This window comes from Brienomyrus brachyistius, chromosome 12 (genome assembly GCF_023856365.1).
Source record: "Brienomyrus brachyistius isolate T26 chromosome 12, BBRACH_0.4, whole genome shotgun sequence".
Taxonomy (NCBI): domain Eukaryota; kingdom Metazoa; phylum Chordata; class Actinopteri; order Osteoglossiformes; family Mormyridae; genus Brienomyrus; species Brienomyrus brachyistius.
The window spans coordinates 2,739,250-2,760,006 of record NC_064544.1 but is presented as its reverse complement, the minus strand read 5'-3'; the positions used below and the strand labels follow the sequence as shown (position 1 = coordinate 2,760,006).

The following is a 20,757-nucleotide window of genomic DNA, read 5'->3' as shown; positions in this document are numbered from 1 at the left end:
ACCCATGCTCAGCCTCCTTTAGGGCACTGGGGCACGGTACTTAAAATCCACGTGGTTATTAAGGACCATTAGGGACCCGTGCTACCCCCACCCTCACACCACCTTATCCCTCCTTACAGGCTCTCTGTAACTGGTGACGGGCTGGTGGGGTGGGTTTGTGGTCAGGGATGAGACTCTGTGCTAAAACCTCAAGACCTTAGGACTAGGAATAGACACACAATGGCGAGGCCTAGACTGCAGGGGGCACCAATGTCACCACGGGGGTAGTATACTAGATATTTCTCGTGGTCGTCCATTTCTGCTGGGTGTAACTGCCGCATCTCGGCCGCCACGGGAAAAATCAGACGGAAAATAAGCGGGTCGGAAGGCGGATAACGAGAATTCTGCGGATCAGGGATGAGCTACGTGCTGAAGGACGGATGCATTTTAATGACGTGGGACGTATCTGGCGTATCTGCTGACCCTCAGTGACGGTGCCCCCCCCCCCCCCTGACCCTGAGCCCAGCTGACCAATTACACAAAGCAGTCATGTGTTTAATTCACTTAATCTGAGCTCGCACGTCTGGAAATGAACACGGCATGGAGTCGGCTGACGGACTGCTCCGATTTCATTACGTCGCTGACATTCAGGCCCTTTAAAACATAATGGGCGAGAAAGAGGCGGGGCCAAGGAAGGCAGTGGAACCAATAAAATGTACTGGCTACCATCAAGGGCGGGGAGGGAGGTTGAAGTTCATGAGCAGGTCGTGTGGAAACCCGAAACAGTCGAGACGGGTTGGGTGGTGGGCGAAGCTGACCAATAACACCCCCCTGAGGACCAATAACACCCCCCTGAGGACCAATAACACCCCCCTGAGGACCACGAGAAAATGCACTCCTGCAGTCTGAGGCCAGCAGGAGCACCAAGGGCAAATCTAGAATTTCTTACGGTGACAGGGCATAAGAGCGGCCATAATTCATAGTGACGAGCCAAGCTCATCATTAGTCAGTGATATCTGTTGAGGCTGTGAGTGACAGGAGTGGGAGCCAATCAGCTTTCAGCTGGTGCCAGTGACCCTGTGGCTCCGCCCCTGTATGTTCCTCAGGGGTGTACAAATCAGACGGCCGTTAATTATTCACAAAGTTCCATCACCATGAAAAAACATTTCATTAGTTTTTAAAAGCATACAGTCAAATAACCCACAATGAAATTAAGTCCAATTAGCGAGGAACTGGCTTGAAATCGGCACATTGAGCTTCGGTGAAGAGAAAAGCCCAGTAAATGAACTGGTGTCGACTAACAAGAAAATTAAGCAGGCCGGCAGCAGATCAATCACGTATCGACGTCCGTCCTGTTGGGCGGAGGAAAGCTCTCCGTTCCTGGCTCTGGGCGTCACGGCGCCTAGAAGCGGGTCTCCAACTCGGAATGACCCGGCGACTCGGCACACGATCAGCGACGTTCCCAAGCTTCAGCGACAGAGAGGAGCTCCCCAGTCACCCGGACCAAAAGTCCATTTAACTGGAACTGAACAGAAAATGTCAAAAAAATAATAAATTCTCCGGCACTTTCTGTGGCTGGTTTCGGCGTAGGTCTGAGAGGGCGTGTCACCCCGGGGGCTGTAAGCCAGATCATGTTCGACTCATTGAAATTGAACGCTAGATGACTCATAGGTGATTTACAGATTGGTGGGGCTGGCTTATTGCCTCGTTTGACATATTAGAAAACCGCCACCCTCTCTCCAAGTCCCCCCCCCCCCCCCCCCCCTCCAACAGATGAAACTGAAGAAGGAGCTCAGAGTAACAGAGCAGGGGGTCACAAACCCTCCGGCCCCCTGTAAGCCCACAGAGGGGTGCCGCCCCTTTAAGGAGCATGGCAATCTTCTCAATTTACTACTTCCCGACACGCATGTGATGCCCCGATCTTCTCTGCGGCACACATCTCACACACAAAAGGCAGCAGATACAGCAGGGCAGATATTATTAGATGCATAAGCAAATCACATTTCAGCTTTAATTTGGCACTCTGGCAAACGCACGTGGGCGACCGAAGCAAATGGAAGCAGTGTTGGTGAATTCGTTTTCACCAGTGGCTAGGAGAGGGACACAGGCGCTGACCGACGGGCCTCTTCGGCCACCAGTGGGGGGCAGTGTGGGGGGTCAATCACATGCAGGTACGGTCTGACCAAATTCGGGCCCTTTCCTGTACGGCCCCACGGATTCCAACCACCTCGCCATCTACCTCCTCCCCCCAAGCCTGTTAAGAACAGCCGTTGTGGCTCACAAGCTAAAGGCTAAAGGGATGCGGCATGCAGAGTGGGGGGGGGGCTGGCGACTGACAGGGGAGCATGAAAAATGCCGTCGCTCAGATGGGGGGGAGATGGGAGGAGCGGGGAGGAGCAGAGGGAGGAGCAGAGGGAGGGCCTGCAGCTATGGTGCCGACAATAGAGGGAGGGAGAGCGAGCTGCAGACCAGAAAGGTGAACTCCTTAGCTGAGTAAATGAAAGACCACTGCATGGCTGAGCCCCCCCCCCCCCCCCCCGAGATTGATCCCCATAATGACAGACCTTTGGGGCTCACTGAGTAATAGCCAGTTGAATGGGCAGAGGAAGAACCCGGTCACATGGCACAGTGACTAATGATTCGCCGCCCTGGTGGCCACGGCCCTGCCTCTCCCCGAGTGCCCGCCCCTGCACCCACCCACTCAGCTACCCACAGCTCCGCCCACATACCCACCCTGCCTCTGCGCCGGCCCCGCTGAACGCTCGCTGGCAAGAAATAAACACAATTATAATAATAAACTCCAAATAAAAATACAGGCAGGCCAGAGACAGCCAAAACAGGACCCGGACACTATCTTAGATATAGTTTCTGCTGAGAACAACCAGTCCTCCTTAAAAATAAGCTAATTCTGGACATCACATCGCGCTGGTGGTTCGTTAGATGTGAAAATAAACAAAGTCAGGTTATGCGCTGATTGCCCGGTTAGAGTGAGCTCTGTATGCATGTTTCCAACACTTCTGGGCCCCACTGGCTGGAAGAGCAAAAGAAGAGCATATTATTAGGTGGGGGGGAGTTGGGGCAGAGCCAATAAGGCAACGAAGGGCTTGCTTTGTTCGCCGGGGTTAATGGGAAAGAGGGGTGTCATCAAACAAGAAGTGTCCTCAAACTGGGATGACCTGCAGGGAGGCGGTAAATGGGAAGCGCGTTAAAGCAATACTGCTACTCAGGAAAATTGTAGAGTCGGAGAACAGGCGTGTGGAGTGTGAGGTAAAGAGAACAAAAAATAATCCACCCATTCAGTAGGACACGGATAAAACGGGGAAGCCGCGCCGTTCCGGTTTGTCCCGGTGGAAAGGTGTCTCTGGGGTGGCCAGAACAAAGAGGGCCGGATTCAGGGCGGGAAAACAGCTCGAGTGACTTTACGGAATAAACCCGCTGGCCTGCACTCTCTCTGCTGGGGGATTTACAGCAATCTCCAGTCCATTACACCCCCCCCATCCTAACAGGTCCTGGCTCCGCCCCCATGCCGCCACAGAGCATCTGAGTTGAAAGGAGCCGTTAGCATGGCACACATTTCTGTTTCCTGTAATTGAGAGGGTGCCTCCCCCTCCCTCTGAACGCCATCCTCCCTTCCTCTCTCTTCCTCCGCAGTGAATCTTGCCCTCCCTGTTCTCCCGGCCGGGTGGGTAAGGGGGGAAAATCCACTAACGCTAAACCGTCAATCACTCCGCCCCAATAGTCCCTCCGCTGCTGGTGGCTGCCTCCGCAAGTTCGGATTTATCCTTTACTCCCCCCTGCCGAACCCCTGTGTCTGCAACCTCTCCGTTGTTCTGTTGGCTCCCCACAGAGCGGGATGAAGGCTCCATCTCCGCAGTGAATCCAGCGGCGGCACGGTCACAGTCACCTGCTCCTCGTGTCCAACCCCCCCACTCCTACCAACACCCTGCGGCACAGGAATCCTGCTCCCCAGCCCCCCACAGTCAGTGTCAGGTCCAAGCACATAGGCCTCCTCATGATGGGGGCCCTCTGTTAACATCACCAGACACTTGCGTAAAAGAAGCTCATGGGCGGGGGGGGGGGGCGACTCCACTGCCCCCTTTTACACGTAAAAATAACAAAAGGCTGTTACCCGCAAAACAAAAGCCGCTATTTGTAACATGGAAAATGGGGGCATGAAGACTATGCAAATGAGATGCAAATTATTAGCCTGAGCAAGTTGTAAAAGTGGGGAACAGAGGAATAAATGCAACCCCATGGAACTAAGGAATACGGCGCATGTGGGTGGGGGGGGGGGTTCTCTGTGTACACGACCGGGTCACCAGCACACGCCTGCGTCACAACATGGAACAGGCGACACGGGTTAACGAGAGCAGGTCAGCTAGCCGCCGTTCACGCCCGCGTCGACGAGTACCGGCCGATATGTAGGCTGACGACAGCAGTAATTTTCCAGTCGTGACGGCCACGTTTCGCAAACCGGCTTGACCGGGGGCGGCTCAGGTTACCGGCCTCGCCGATCCCTCCCCCCGTCCCTTGTCGCTCGCTGTGACGTCCCGCCAGCTGCTCTCTCGTTCACAGCCTGTGGCATGACGAGCGGTGAAGGTTCCGGCCTCTGCTTCTCGCCTCGGACTGGCAGGGTCAAAGGTCTCACTCAACCGGACTGGTCCTGCGGCAAGTTTGGCGGCTGGTTCCTGACGCGTCGCGGCTTTTGCGGGAATATTTCTCACTCCCACGTTCACCTCGTATGAACTTTCCTCTTCATGATCTTTCCTCTACAGAAATACTGTAAATGCTGCATGCCAAGCACAATCATGCCTCTGTTATTTTCATGGCTTTCCCCCGTGGGACATAAAGGATGTAGCCCTACCTCAATGCCGATAAGGCGTTCTAAATAATCTGTTCAATTTAAAGTCTGACACTTTTCCAGTTAATGTGAGCCCAGTTAACAGGCCAGCCAGCCAAATTATTTCATTTAGTTAATATTTGAGAAGCTAGCTTGTGTTCATGGATTCTTTTTATTTACTGGTAGTACGATCATTGCTGCTGTCTGCATGCTGAGCTATTAGTTAAACGTCTAAATGACTCAAATGACCAAAGTTTTGGGCAGAATCACCTCAGATTAGCAAATAAATGTTCTGGCCGCACCTCCTCCCATAATGGAGGAAAAAAACAGTTCAAATAAACAACACAAGCCTGGGCCCAAAGATCCTTATCACCCCCAGATCACCCCCCACCTGGGAGCTTAGGCCTGCACCACAGCGGGAAGCACCCCCTGTGGGAAATCTAGCAGGCTGCGGCACATCCTCAGCCATTTTTTTTTGGGGGGGGGGGGGGGGGGGCAGACCACTGCAGCAGTAGCAGCAGTGAAATGCATGTTTGCTGCTCAGTCCAGGACACTGCCGAAATATGGACGCACTCCCAGGTGGGCTGAACACCCCCTGTCAACTCACCTGGCCTCCTCCTCGCTGGTGGGGGACTTTGTGATGCCTCCCCCACCCCTGTTCGTTTGTTTGAGAGGGTGTGGGGTGGGGGGTTTGGAGTGCAGAGACTAATCCATCAAGACCTCTGAGTCCACCCCTCCGTCTTACAGTGAGAGCGGCCAGCCCCCCCCACTCTGCGAGATCATTATCCCATTAGGCCCTCGTCCCTCTAGGATATGGGGGGGATGGAGCAGGTGTGTGTGTGTCACGGCTGGGATTCTCTGACCACACCCCCCCCCCCAAGCTGACCTCAGAGCCAGAGGAGGGGGGAGATCTGAGGCCTGTCGTTTGCGCACAGTTAAGCATTAAGCCAGAATCCCCGAAGCATCGGTGGGGGGTGGGGCTTGGGGTTGATGGTGGGTGCCATACTCCCCCCGTTTCCTTCATGGATGTCGGCCAATTAAAATCAAAACGGACATAACAAAGATGGCGACCTGATCCGCAGAAGTACAAGAGCAAGTCACTCTATAAATGGGAAACAACCAAACAAAAGGGGTCAGGAGGGGGTGTGGCAAAGGAGGGGGTAAACACCAGCAGGAAGTGGGGGAGAGGCATCAAAACACAGGTGGGGCACCTGAAAAAATGGGTGCGTTAATATCGCATGCACATCCCTGTTTAGAGGCAGCCAGAAACCGAGTGGCCGTCCGCACATCCCTGTTTAGAGGCAGCCAGAAACCGAGTGGCCGTCCGCACATCCCTGTTTAGAGGCAGCCAGAAACCGCGCGGCTGTCCGCACATCCCTGTTTAGAGGCAGCCAGAAACCGCGCGGCCGTCCGCACATCCCTGTTTAGAGGCAGCCAGAAACCGCGCGGCCGTCCGCACATCCCTGTTTAGAGGCAGCCAGAAACCGCGCGGCCGTCCGCACATCCCTGTTTAGAGGCAGCCAGAAACCGCGCAGCCATCCGCACATCCCTGTTTAGAGGCAGCCAGAAACCGTCCGCACATCCCTGTTTAGAGGCAGCCAGAAACCGAGCGGCCATCCGTACGGCCCTGTTTAGTGCAGGGGTAGGCAATCTTATCCAGAAAGGGCTGTTGTGTATGTGGGGTTTCACTGCAACTCCCTAATTAGATTACTAATTAGAGGACTGATTGCCTGAAGAGCCCTCAGACCTGCGTCTGAACAGCTGACCTAAAGGCTACCCAGAAACCTGTGAACACACTGGCCTTTTGAGGATCAGACTGCCCCTAGCTTAGATGCAGCCGGAGGCCAAATGGCCGTCTGGATGTGCCCACTTAGGGGCAGCCAGTGGAAATGGACTGGGGGCTCAGATAATCCACTCCCCTACCCCCAAACGGGGACTGAGACGAGGCCACGGGAGAAACTGGCAAAAAGGGACATAACATGAGTGAGTGCCGGCGCAGACAGCAGACAGAGAAAATGGGGCTAGGGGGTGTCAGGGAAGCAGGAAGTCAGCATACGATACCATGACCATCTCAGCAAACGGACACACCCCATTCTGACAAAATGTTGCCCCTTAATTGATCAAAAAAAAATAAATCAAAATCAATGGGCCATTGCAGGAAGTCAAAATGAATCTGTGCTCGATTTCATACACAAATAGCCCACCCCAAAGCTACCAGCCTAATAACCAATGACATCATTTTCAGGTAAACAACCCCCCATCCCCTCCGTCCCTGCCCACCCCCCACACCCAAAGGAGACAAATCTGGGTCTGCTAGAAGAGAACACATGCATCACGGAACTAAATGACAGCATTAGCATACAAATGGTTGCCCCCCCTTCCCAAACAGATCTGTTAATGGGAGCCTGCAAGACATCAGCGACAATGGCCACACAAACACAGAGGCACCCCCCCTCGCCCCCCACCCAGCCCCAGGTGCACAGCTGGCAACACGGCGACAACGAATCATAAGCGTCTTCATTTTTACCGGGGGGGGGGGCGCATAGGGCTTTTGGGGGAACACAAAAATCGGGGGTATGGGGGGGCTTCGAACACAATGCAAAGAAATACAGGCTGTACACAGCCTTCACTCTGCCCCCGCCGGAGATGCCTGGAACGTGGGGTGTATGATTAAATAAAAGCGTGAGCAGCAGGAGGCCAGGACGCCAGGGAAAGGGGCGAAGCTCACTGCCCAGCTACGCCCCCCACCCCACCCGCTATCCTGACAGATATGTGAATCCAACATCACCATTACCCCCCCAGTTTATATAACCACAGCTTCTGCACACCACAGTTATAAATTCCCGCCACTTCGGCCGTGAGGTGGCCTGAGACGTCTCCGTCGAAAGGGCCGACTCGGGGACCGACTTCGTTAAGGCGTGCTGCCCCACAGAACCTAATCACTGCCGGCCTTTCCACAATAGAGAGGCTACCATCCTCGGGGCTCCAAAGGCTGGGAGGATGCGCTGAAAGGCAGGAGAGGTTGCCTCCACGTTTCGTCATTCTGTCGCCTCTTAAGCATGGCCCCGGCTCGCGGGACAGAGCCGTGACGGTGGTCCGGGGGCCACACAGGCGGCGAGACCGCGTCAACGGGACCCTATTTATGAGCCGATTAGCGTCACAGGAAAATCATCAGGAGGAACAACCTCATATCTGAAAATCTATATCAGGAAAGACGGCACGTAAAATGAGCTCGATAGCCTGCATGTGTGTCATTTTTTTGAGTTCTTTTTAATGAAATATACAGACTAAAAGGGGTGGGGACGGGACGTGACGGCGGGTGGGGGACGAGACGGCGGGCGGGGGACGGGACGAGACGGCGGGCGGGGGACGGGACGAGGCGGCGGGCGGGGGACGGGACGGGACGAGGCGGCGGGCGGGGGACGGGACGTGACGGCGGGAGGCGGGCGGGGGACGGGACGAGGCGGCGGGGCGGGGGACGGGACGAGGCGGCGGGCGGGGGACGGGACGGGACGAGGCGGCGGGCGGGGGACGGGACGTGACGGCGGGAGGCGGGCGGGGGACGGGACGAGGCGGCGGGCGGGGGACGGGACGAGGCGGCGGGCGGGGGACGGGACGAGGCGGCGGGCGGGGGACGGGACGAGGCGGCGGGCGGGGGACGGGACGGGACGAGGCGGCGGGCGGGGGACGGGACGAGGCGGCGGGCGGGGGACGGGACGGGACGAGGCGGCGGGCGGGGGACGGGACGGGACGAGGCGGCGGGCGGGGGACGGGACGAGGCGGCGGGCGGGGGACGGGACGGGACGAGGCGGCGGGCGGGGGACGGGACGTGACGGCGGGAGGCGGGCGGGGGACGGGACGAGGCGGCGGGCGGGGGACGGGACGAGGCGGCGGGCGGGGGACGGGACGGGACGAGGCGGCGGGCGGGGGACGGGACGAGGCGGCGGGCGGGGGACGGGACGGGACGAGGCGGCGGGCGGGGGACGGGACGGGACGAGGCGGCGGGTGGGGGACGGGACGAGGCGGCGGGCGGGGGACGGGACGGGACGAGGCGGCGGGCGGGGGACGGGACGAGGCGGCGGGCGGGGGACGGGACGGGACGAGGCGGCGGGCGGGGGACGGGACGAGGGCGGCGGGCGGGGGACGGGACGGGACGAGGCGGCGGGCGGGGGACGGGACGGGACGAGGCGGCGGGTGGGGGACGGGACGAGGCGGCGGGCGGGGGACGGGACGGGACGAGGCGGCGGGCGGGGGACGGGACGAGGCGGCGGGCGGGGGACGGGACGGGACGAGGCGGCGGGCGGGGGACGGGACGAGGCGGCGGGCGGGGGACGGGACGGGACGAGGCGGCGGGCGGGGGACGGGATGTGACGGCGGGAGGCGGGCGGGGGACGGGACGAGGCGGCGGGCGGGGGACGGGACGGGACGAGGCGGCAGGCGGGGGACGGGACGAGGCGGCGGGCGGGGGACGGGACGGGACGAGGCGGCGGGCGGGGGACGGGACGGGACGAGGCGGCGGGCGGGGGACGGGACGAGGCGGCGGGCGGGGGACGGGACGAGGCGGCGGGCGGGGGACGACACAAAGCGACATGCTCTCTCTCAGCAGAAGCTGCTGCCTTATTGTCACTGCCAGCCAATCACGGCACGTCCGTGTCACAACCAGGCCGATGCCGTCTCGGGAAGCGGGGGGGGGGGGGAACTGTGGGACAGCAGCCCAACACAGCTACCTGCAGGAGGGCGGGGTCAACTGGGCAATAACAGGGTAATGAAACAGCTGAGAACAAGAAAAACAAAAGGGTAAAAACTGAAAATTTGGATTATATGCAGCATCATATTGTATAAAGCGCATTTTAAACTGGACAGACTTCTGTAAGACAAACTAGTAGCTGTGAGGGGGGCTGCTTTGTCCGCGACCCCCAACTCCCGGCCAAAGGATGAGCTACTTAGCGTCTTCAGAGGCCGGGCAGAGAGTCAACTCGCTCGTGCCACTGGGGGGGAGAGGAGGGGTACTTGAGTTGAAAGGGGAGTTTGAAAGAACACAGGCCAGCCCAATTAGCGGAACACCAGGGCCTTGGAGATGCAGGGAAGGCACAGGAAATGCACGCACGTGTGCACACACACAGACAGAAACACACACACAGACAGAAACACACACACAGATACACACAGATATACACTCACGTATCCACACACACACCCAAGTACACAAGCGCACACACATAGAGATGCACATGCATGCACACACAGACACACTCACACACTCCCACTCCCACATACACACACACACTCCCACTCCCACATACACACACACACACACACACACACACACACACACACACACACAGACTAGGTACCTATATCTTTGTGGGGACCGTCCATTCATTTCCATATACATAACCCTACTCTCAAGCTGACACCCCTAACACCCCACCCAGCCCTAACCTTAAGCATAAGTAACAAAACAAAATACAAGACTTAGGGCATTTTTAGTTTTTTGATTGCAGTCACAGATGTTTATATGACAGATTCCCCTTGTGGGGGCTGAAAATATAGTTCACACAACATCAAAATAGCAGATTTAATCACATTGTGGGGACATTTGGTTCCCACAATGTAATACATACATACCAACACAGACAGCAGGGTAATAGTGACACTAAATGGAAACCAAGTGCCAATTTCACGTCACGGCAGCGCAACTCGCCTTCTTAAAGTGACACCCTGCTGTCCTGGGATACTGTGCTGAGCTCAGACGATAGTTACGGCGGTCAGCTGTCGAGTTCAGGTTAGAGGGCCGAAATCTGAGGGCATTCGGAGAGCAATTCAACAGAAAGCAGGTGGGCACCGAGTAGGCGGCTGAGGACAAGCGGCACCGAATCAGACACGGGATTCGACAGCGACAAGGAGAAGGGCGAGACCAGGGACGGGAAAGCAAAGCGGCGAGCGACGTCCCGAGTCAGGCGGGCTAACGAGTCGGACAGCCCAGGAACCGATGGGGGCGACACATGGAGATAAACGAGGACAGAGGGCGAGACAGGGAGGGGGGGGAGAGGGAAAGATGGAGAGAGAAAGAAGCAGATATGGGGAAGGGGAGAAAAGGAGGGAAAATGAGGAAGAGAGGAGAAAGAGGGAGAGAGGGAGGGAAGAGGTAGAGCGAGGGAGAGAGAAGGAGGAAGAGAAAGAAACAGAGATGGAGAAATGAGAGAGAGGGGGAAGGGGAGAGAAGGAGGGAGAGAGATATAAAGAATGAGAGATGGAAAAAAAGAGAGAGGGAGGGGGAGAGAGGTATTCCCACGTCAGCAGAGAGGAGCGTGACCCTGTTACCAGGCACGCTAGCCGATTACAGAGCGCACATCGCTCAATAGGCAGGCCACAAACACGGCTGCTCGCCGCAGAGGCCTTGATATGGCGGCGGAGGTAAACCAAACAGCGCAGCATGGCAGGAGCCCCCGAGGTCACCAGCAGTGCATGCTGCTCACCATCGCTGCGGGAAAGGCCCCGACCCTGGGACAGGCGCGTCAGTGCTGCTCGCTAATGGACCAGGGACAGTAACACAAATAATAATCAGAAGAAATTTAACAAATCACAAAAAAAAGAAAGAGAGAAATCATCACCACCGAAGACAGAGTGGCTCACGGCATCTGTGGAGTTACCACAGCTGCCGTCAGGCGGAGCACTTCCGGGGGGGTGGGCGGTGAGGACAACAGGAAGGGTCTGAGCCCCCGCAAACCCCCCCCCCACGCCTGACGGCAGACCTAGCGAGCCGCGGCTCTGCCCTGAACTTGTTCCATCCAGTTTGCTCAGCCAGGGATTCCTGCAGGATGAATTCCTGTGGTGGGCTAAGGCACTCGCCCCCCCTGAGGTGGGGAGGGGGGACGGCAGGCAATGGAGAAAATGGAGAGGGTTAGAGGGGGCAGCGAGAGGCACTGTGGTGGCGGGAAGGGGGTTTGTGGGTAAGAGAGAAGGAGACACGCACACGCACACACACACACACACACACACACACACACACACATATACACACTTCTCTCCTTATCACAGACCCAGAGCTCACGGGCACATGCTCAGCAAAGGACAGCGCCATGGAAATAGGGAGAGACCCTTCGTATTCCCCCCCACCCCCACCCAACTGAGCAGGCTCCGCCCACCGGGTAATCAGACACCCAGGGCCTTTATGACCCCACCTCCCTCCCCGGGCTAAAAACAGCCCCATGAATGAAAGTGTCTGCAAACAGCAGGGCCGCAGGCACGGGGGGGGGGGGGGGCAGACAGACGATCGCGCGACGCGCCCACACGGGACTGCGTTAACAGCTCCGCACTCAGCCCCCCCGCCATCCTCTCTCTCCGTGCCCCCACCACGTCATTGGTTAACAGCAGTTTTCTGTCTTGCCCCTGTGCCGCGTATGGTTCACTGCGGCTCACGATGCCGCCGCCGTGGACGACAAGGTCTCATGCCGGCCGGGCCCAACACAGGACTCGTTTCACTGAGCATTTAACACATTTAAGATGGATGACTCCCTCCAGTGACTGGCCACAGCGCTGTGATGATCTGCGGGGATACAACTCGTACATCTCTATCACGACAAGGTGAAGGGTTAAACACCACCTGTGTGTGTGTTTCTGTATGCATCTGGAGGGGTAAGAGCTCACGTAGAACGTGAGAGGTCGTGGGATTGACGCCCGCATTTTTTCCACAGTTCTGTCCACACTTTTAATCTCAATTGGCACGGTGGGATCTAAGCCCACAGCCAGAATGTCGCATGTTCAAATCTCATGGATGGCAGGATAAGCACACTACTTTTCGCCCCTTGGGCTGGCTGACTCTGCTCTCTGATCCCACAATTCCTGCACTGCACGTCGCTTTGGACATCAAATTCCAGAAAAACACCCCATGGAGAAAAAGATGTTTCCTTCTAAGAAAAAAAAGAAACTATAGGGGCATTTGTTTTTTTGTTAAATTCACTGACTATGTTCACATGGGCCAACATATATGTGTCTCTGAGGGACAGGTCCAGCGAGCGCAGCAGGGACAAAGAGCTATCATCCCGGCACTCAGCAGCACACAGGGGGCGCTCTTCAGCAAGCAGCTGCCACCTGGGACTGGGAGGCACAGGCTAGGGGTGAAGCGCCACCTCTTGGTGAGGGGTGGGGGTGCGGCAGGGGGGCACAAAGTAAATGCAACCATCCTCCATCACCAACAGTAGCAATAGGAGGAGCGTTAGCGTCATGACGATGGACGTCACCGTCATAGGCAACGTTGTTCCTCTCTCTGACCATAATTGGGGATGTTGTAACACTGCAGTGGTTAACAAGGGACCCCCCAGGCATGTCTGTGCTTTCTCCAGCCACCCCCCACCCCACCTCCATCTCATACGACCTGACATCAAAACCAACGAGCGACGTTGGATGGTGCTGCTTTGTCGGCAGGGAACATAATTAGCTTAGCATCTTTTTCTGCTTGGTTACTTTATTGTGAGCATAATAAGGAGTTCGAATGAAAGCTACCTCTGTAACCGACGAGAAAGCACTTGGGGGTTTGGTGGTGGTGGGGGTCACAGTAGCATTTGTTTGCAGCTAATGACACACAACCGTTGTACCCACAGCATAATTCGCTCACTACGAACTTGTGTTCGATAACTCCTGTCAGTTACAAACACCTCCCACATGAACTCCACCAGTTCTCCGGCACTTTATGCCCCGACAAATTGCCTGCTAAACCTCACCGGCGCCTGACAGAACTTGTAGCACCGGGATGGACGCGATAGCCAACTCGCTCAAGGTGAGAGCGCAGAGGGGTGAGGACAGGCACAGATTCACAAACTGAAGTGTATGAGAATAAAGGACTTACCTGTTGTTCCGGACAGGATCCATCGTCCAGGACAGCGGAGAAGCACCGCGGAAAAGAGAGAGATACAAGTAATTAGTCCAAAAGGACAGAGACAATCATTGCAACAAATTGTGAACAGCCTTACGGACGCTAAATTATGATACTTTCAAGCTGGGCAGGGCGTGCAAAGCCCACTTAAGAAAACGTCGTTAGAGGAACATTCAGACAAGCACAGACTCAAAAAACCATTAGATAATGGAAAAGAGAAAAATTAGAGCAGGAGTCCTGTTTAAAACCAAACATGCTTCAAACTGTGTGGGTACGAGAAGGTGTGATCGAGTGTACGGACGCAACCTCCACACATAGCGGGGGGGAGAGGGGAATCAAACCTACAACTCTCAGGAGTCACAACGCCTTCCTCTGAGCCATACAACGTACAAGTAAACTTTTCCTTAAAAAAAGTGAAAGATATACACTGAAAAATATTTAATTACTTAACAAATGATAGTTTTGCTGACGGCTGATAAGAACCTTGTACTTCTTGGGCACTGCGATGGTCCAACATCCAAGTCAGGGGATGCGAGAACATCTCCATGACAACACCCAATATTTGTGGGCGAGAACAAATATGCTGCTGACCCAAACCATGGCCAGGTAGCTTGCTGGTGTGTGGGGGGGGGGGGGGGGGGCAGGCCCCAGCTTCACCTTGCCCCCCCCCCATCAGAACCCCCAACTCGGGCACCAAGGCCTGGCCATCTCTCATCCTTCCCAAGGAGATTATTCAACCCTTTAATCTAAAAACCCTCCCGCTAACCAGCTAAGCTCGAGTGGACAGAGACCGGTGGGGGGTGGGGGGGTTGCTGTGAAAGGGGTCCACAAATACTTGAAATTACACTGGAGTTAAAAATGACACCTCCTGGGAAACACATTAGGCGCACGAGGAAAAAACAGCACCTTTAAAAAAAGAGAGAAATACAACAAGAGGACAAATGAAGGGTTTCACGCGTCGTTCCTCGATTAATACTTCAGAAATAATGTCAGTGGGAAAAATGACACCGCATTACTGCGTTAGTGCAGCCATAATTAAACAGGGTTCAAATGTCCTTAAGGTGTGCGGGGGTGGCCAGTAGGTAGACATCAGTGAAGGGTGTGGTCGGCTACTGTGAGAAAGATCTGGAAGCTAAGAGGTGACATCAGTGCAGAGATAGCCATTGTAGAGTTGGTGCTGATGTCTCTGATCATCCACCTCCAAACCCAACCATTGGAGAGAGGGCGGGCGTACGCTAGCAAATGTGCTACGGCGAGTCTCAGTCACTATCTGACGGACGGAGTAAAACCACAAAACGATTCGGTTTCGGGACAATGCTCAAGCCCCACAGTGTGTGAGAGGATGACATCACTATCCCAGACATCACAGGCAACCCTATGACCAGGTTGCGGTGAACAAACGAAAAGAACTGAACTGAAAGAGACCGGGTGAGAGAAGGAGGGCGGGCGAGAGAGAGAGAGAGAGAGAGAGAGAGAGAGCAAAAGGTCACTCACAAGACTTTCTGACATCAGAACAATAATCTCCAAACACCTTGGATCTCATCTCATGCCGTGACACCATCCATCCAAACTCCTTAACAGCAGCATCCTCAGCACCTCCATCCAGCTCTACACCATCACTGTCATGCCCTCTCTTTCCTATTGTTATTTTTTTACAATTTATTTACAAAGGGGAAAAACGACACTAGAAGCAGGACCTGGAGCACTAAATTCCCCCCCCCGGCGTGGTAGTGCATTTCATCGCTCTGAGATCTGTCCTCCAAATACTCATCCTGCAAGTTACTTCTCCCAGTAGGCCAACGTTTAGGCGTCAGCCACCGGGCCTTGCCCCCCCCCCAGCGACCAGATAATCCAGACAAAATTCCAGATGGGCGGGACCCTGGGAAGCTCCTCCCAGGGGAATATCAGCAGCCTGCTGGGAAGGGGACGATTCACTGGGCCGGATGCTGCCTATTGAGCATCGTCCGCCGGAAAGTAATGATACCGTTCCACCGGGGACCACGCTAGTCGTCAGCTCACGGACGGGCGTGTAGGTAAAAGGTAAGGAACAATAAGCAGCCTGATTTGGTCCACTGCCGATCTTCTATCGAGTCCTCTGACCTTCCACCTTTAACATTAAGTGACTCGAAACATTAGCGTGTCTTGAACCCACCTGAAACCAAAGCAATCACATTCTGAAAGTGCAGAGCTGAGGAAAGGCCTGCGAAAGAGCGGTGGGTTTAGCGTGATCCACCGGCACTCGACTTCGCCCAGATGGGGCAGCGGGAGAGGGAACATGTGACAGGGTAGAGGGTAACGGTCGAAGTCATTGCTCTAGGCAAGTTTCACTGACGGACCTCCCAAGCACTGTCCCCGAGTGGCTGCAGGATCATTCCCTATACCTGCCCATCACCGGTCCTCCGATCCTGGTCGCCAGGTGACAGGCAAGGTGTTGGCACATCGCTTCGGCAACCTGCTCCTCCAGCCCGGGGACCGGCTGGCTTCCGAGCGCAAACACCTTTTGTAGAATCAGCGCATGGAGTCGATAGTGACCACAGCCAGGGTAAACAGCCACTAAGTTCTGGTTTCCACGATTGTTGTTCTGCCTTTCAGACAGTGGCGCGCGGGCAGCCTGCGAACGGCAGGCCCAAGGCCACAGAGCGGCAGGCCATGGTCGGGCATCCACTGGGATGGGCCTTCGGCCCCGACAGAGGGTGCGCCGACCCCAGATGTGGGGCAGCAAAGCAGGTCAGGGGTATCTAAGAAACAGCGCAAAGCAAAGCCCTCAGCTCAATGGGGCAACACACTTGTGAAGGGTTCACCTCTGATGCCTGAGGACCTCGGGGGGGGGGGCTTTTGGAGGCAGCATTAAGAAGTTACTCGAGCTTTCATGGAGGAGGGGAGGAGAGACTGGGACAAAGAGGCAATGAGTTCCTACAACTGGGAGCTTTGCACTTTCAGCTAAGGTCCTGGCCAGGAATCCTCTCCCCCCCACATTCTTCTTCTTGTTAGTGGGTGGAGCTTGGAACCACACACACAATGTCCGACTCACAGCAAAACAACTGTTTGGCAAATCAGACGTTGGAGCTCAGAGCAACGTGCGATGCGTATGGCATTCTTCATCCATTCATACAGCCTCTATCCAGTCCCAGGACCCCCCACCCAACAAGTACCAAGGGCCACGACTAAAGCCTCCCAAAAAACACCAGCATGCTCTGTCCTTCAACCCACACGCTCGTAAGAATGCAAGCGATTCCGCACGCCTACGAGGACGAAGACCAAAACGCAAACCGCTGTCACTGACGGCTGAGTCAGCCCAAACCAAAATGGGAAAGGCTGTCTCTATGGCAATGGGGCACGCAGAGTTGCGGAAGCCTGAAAGGCAAGGTGGGAGAAAGGGGGCAGCGCATGCCAGGATTGACAAAGGACCAGGTCTTACGGCAAACACCAGGAGGACTCCTGCAAGTCTGGCTGAGGACAGCACCACCCAACAGGGGAGCATTAAGATGACAGCAGACTAAGGTCGACTTTGTTAGTAGATACTTCTACAGATGTTACCCATTAACTTAACATTCCAGTAAAGCAGTCTGTGCTCAAGTCTACTACAAACAAGGTATCTCCTGGGGTCTGAAGTGATTAGAAAACCAGGTCTTTAATTTCTACGGTACCTGCGAACGAAAGTGCCGAAACCGGACAAACATGCACACACCGCACCTGAAAGAGATGAGATCCCGACCTAAACACCCATCGTGACCAGAACGAAAGTGCCGAAACCGGACAAACATGCACACACCGCACCTCAAAGAGATGAGATCCCGACCTAAACACCCATCGTGACCAGAACGAAAGTGCCGAAACCGGACAAACATGCACACACCGCACCTGAAAGAGATGAGATCCCGACCTAAACACCCATCGTGACCAGAACGAAAGTGCCGAAACCAGACAAACATGCACACACCGCACCTCAGAGAGATGAGATCCCGACCTAAACACCCATCGTGACCAGAACGAAAGTGCCGAAACCGGACAAACATGCACACACCGCACCTCAAAAAGATGAGATCCCGACCTAAACACCCATCGTGACCAGAACGAAAGTGCCGAAACCGGACAAACATGCACACACCGCACCTCAAAGAGATGAGATCCTGACCTAAACACCCATCGTGACCAGAACGAAAGTGCCGAAACTGGACAAACATGCACACACCGCACCTGAAAGAGATGAGATCCCGACCTAAACACCCATCGTGACCAGAACGAAAGTGCCGAAACCGGACAAACATGCACACACCGCACCTCAGAGAGATGAGATCCCGACCTAAACACCCATCGTGACCAGAACGAAAGTGCCGAAACCGGACAAACATGCACACACCGCACCTCAAAAAGATGAGATCCCGACCTAAACACCCATCGTGACCAGAACCAAATCTGCCAACCCCGGCTTCCATTTCAAAGAAAAACATCCATCCTCCTTCCATCCATTTTCTGAAACTGCTTGTCCCATTCAGGGTCACGGGGGGTCCGGAGCCTATCCCGGAGGCTACGGGTACAAGGCAGGGAATAACCCGGGGTGCAGCGCCAACTGATCGCAGGGCACTCAATGAAAAACAACCCAATTTAATTTCATATGACTGGGAAATAAGTGAGGGAGTAAATCGTTTGGCTAAATCTATACGGCCGCAGAGCGTTCGAAGGCAAAGCCGCGGTATGAAAACGAGCTGCATTTTAACATAAGCCCTGTCTTATGATCAATTTCTTTATAAAGAGGTCTTCCACCCACTCAAAAGCCATCTAAGAACAGATATCACTTTAGCCTAAATCTCCGCCGGACAATAAGGGCAGCAGCGCGCTGTTTTCCCGCAGCGCCAGAACAGCGAGCGAATTATCCAGAAACGAAGAGGGTGACAGTCATAAAAGGTCACAGCTGGCTTCACACGGCCCCAATCATCTCGAGACGCGACTGGGCAGCATAAGCGATAAATTGTCTCCTTTGCCCGGTTTATTTTGTCGAAAGTAAGGAGGGATGATTAAGCACCCAGTACGGGCAGTTACGAAAGATGCTCTCTGCTTTGCATGCCTTCGAGAGCAGGCCAGTCGGGGAGGGATCTTCCCAAGAAGGCAGCAGAGAGGAAAGTGGACGGAGCCAGTGAAACATTAGGCGTTCATTCAGGCGCCGAGTTACATGAGAGCAATCGGAGCGTCCCTCTCTAGTAAACACTCCTCCCCGGACATATGCCTAAACAATAATCCTCTTAGCGTGTGGTTGGGGAGGCCAGGCACAGGGGAGAGACAGTACTAAGAGCGTGTAATCTACTGCGTCCGAGAGGGTACAGCTACAGGTGAGGGGACTGAAGATCTGAACGGCCAGGCCAGAGTATGAAGGCAAACCCACCCCCATTCAGTGAGAAACTGAAGCAGGAAGTATGGGGGCAGTCCAGGGCCGTGTTTATAGCCGGTGCACCATAGTGAGGGGCAATTATCCTGGGACTCTTGTTCCTCTACCACCCCCAATCCCCAAAAGGGATAAATGGGGGTAAAAAGAGCCTGTTATTGGCTGGATGGGTTTTCTATTGGCAATTAGTCGATGGACATACCCCGCAGGATCTGGGTTGGGGGCCAGCTAATGGCGGGATGGGGAGACACACCGGCACCACCAGGTCGCGGCCTCAGGGCGGAACGTCTCCCGGTGTGAGCTGGATAGAGTCGTCAGTCCCTGGATTATTTATTATTACCTCCCCTTTCAGGAATGTCACTCGGTTCTGTAGCACAGCTTTGATGCTGTGGGGGGTGTGTGAAGCCTGTGGGCACAGCAATAAAAAGCATGTTTGTTAGCCGCTCGCCCAGATAGCACTTGACTGCGAAGCACAGGCGGCTCTGGAGGGTACCGACACCCCCCCCCCCCCCAAAAAACCTCATTCCCCTAAAGATGACTGACGCGGTTTAAAAAAAAAAAAAAAAAAACAAAGTACAAGATACCTTGACACCACCCAATGTTTTGCGGGGGGGGGGGGGGTATGGATCCGTCTGGGATCAAACCACCATCGCCAGGCCCATGTACTTCTCCGGACTTTCCAGATTGTAAATAAATACGGGTTGACGACACGCAAAGCCGGCGTTCTCGGGTCCTGCCCCTCCCAGCAGGCCAGCCAGGCTAAAGCTCGCGCCCAGACGGGCCTCTCGCTGAGATAACACACATTACGTCACGAAAGCGCGTGCAGCTGCCTCTCGCCTCTGCTGTGGATCTTATTAAGCAGCACGCTCAGATAAACGCACTGGAGGGATCGGCACTGCCCGGAACTGCAGAGCGTCAGACGTACCGTCCTCCCCGCAACTAGATCCCGTAACACGTCTGACGTCCGACACCTGATGGGGGCCGGGGAGCTTCTGCCACGTCCCTGTGCTTCTGTCGACGGCCCAACCCACCCCGTGACCTTATTTCCGGCGTCGGGAAAGAGAGTGAAGCTTTGTTCTGCTGTCGCAAATGGGGGGGCAGCTGACAAGGATCCAAATGTGTGTTTCCTCAAACCAGCAAGCGACTCCATAAAGGAGCCCTTCACCCACTGAGCACAGGACGGATATAACTCCTCCAAGGACATAAATAGCCACGGCTTCGCAACCTGGGCTAATCGCAGCCAGCGCAGCAAAATTAGCTGCAAGATTTACCCACAAACTCGCCGACGTCTTTTTAGAAGCCCTGATTTCAGTCTAAATATTGCCGCGTGCTAATTTACGATGGGGCAGGCCGGCCATATTGATATGGTCCACGACGCAGAAGGCAGAAAATAACTCCCCAGGATTCCGAAATAGATTCTCCAAAGTGCAGAATTTTTAAAATATTAAAAGATAAAATAAATCCCCCCCCCCCCCAATTTACATCTGCACGCTGCTATCTTCAGGGCCTGAAATATCCTCTCAGTGGCAGTCAATAACAGCACCCCCGCCAAGGTCACGTCAAAAGCACACACCTCCTTCCCAGGGTCACACCCACCTCACACCTCCTGTGATATTAGCTCGGCTGCAGTCCTCAGTCAGCCATGACCGCGACATGGGTTCGAGAGCTCCGCCCATACGCACA

The 20,757-nt window shown here is 55.3% G+C and overlaps 3 protein-coding genes across 12 annotated transcripts in view; all 3 read right to left on the bottom strand.

Moving 5' to 3' along the window:
- LOC125704624 (uncharacterized) overlaps positions 1-20,757 on the bottom strand; it is a 158,851-nt gene that overhangs the window by 74,847 nt on the left and 63,247 nt on the right. The window lies entirely within an intron of this gene.
- The window catches only part of LOC125704616 (mastermind-like protein 3), a 110,077-nt gene that overhangs the window by 66,253 nt on the left and 23,067 nt on the right, over positions 1-20,757 (bottom strand). The window lies entirely within an intron of this gene.
- On the bottom strand, positions 17,042-18,675 carry LOC125704622 (uncharacterized). 7 transcript variants are annotated; one of them, XM_048970475.1, is made up of 2 exons: positions 17,472-18,675; positions 17,042-17,387 (listed from the first exon to the last, which is right to left on the bottom strand). In XM_048970475.1, the coding sequence occupies exons 1-2, from the start codon at positions 18,404-18,406 to the stop codon at positions 17,333-17,335; spliced, it is 990 nt and encodes a 329-aa protein (XP_048826432.1). In that variant the 5' UTR covers positions 18,407-18,675; the 3' UTR covers positions 17,042-17,332. The 7 variants fall into 7 exon arrangements, with proteins under 7 accessions (XP_048826432.1, XP_048826431.1, XP_048826436.1 ...); XM_048970474.1 differs by having other exon boundaries at positions 17,042-17,555; positions 17,640-18,675; XM_048970479.1 differs by having other exon boundaries at positions 17,042-17,471; positions 17,640-18,675.

Bases quoted from the DNA above. Each gene is read 5' to 3' on its own strand.
- LOC125704622 (XM_048970475.1), bottom strand. From the start codon at position 18,406: ATGCAGCTCGTTTTCATACCGCGGCTTTGCCTTCGAACGCTCTGCGGC. The intron at 17,388-17,471 runs GTGCGGTGTGTG...CATCTCTTTCAG, and splicing joins CGGGATCTCATCTCTTTGAG to GTGCGGTGTGTGCATGTTTG.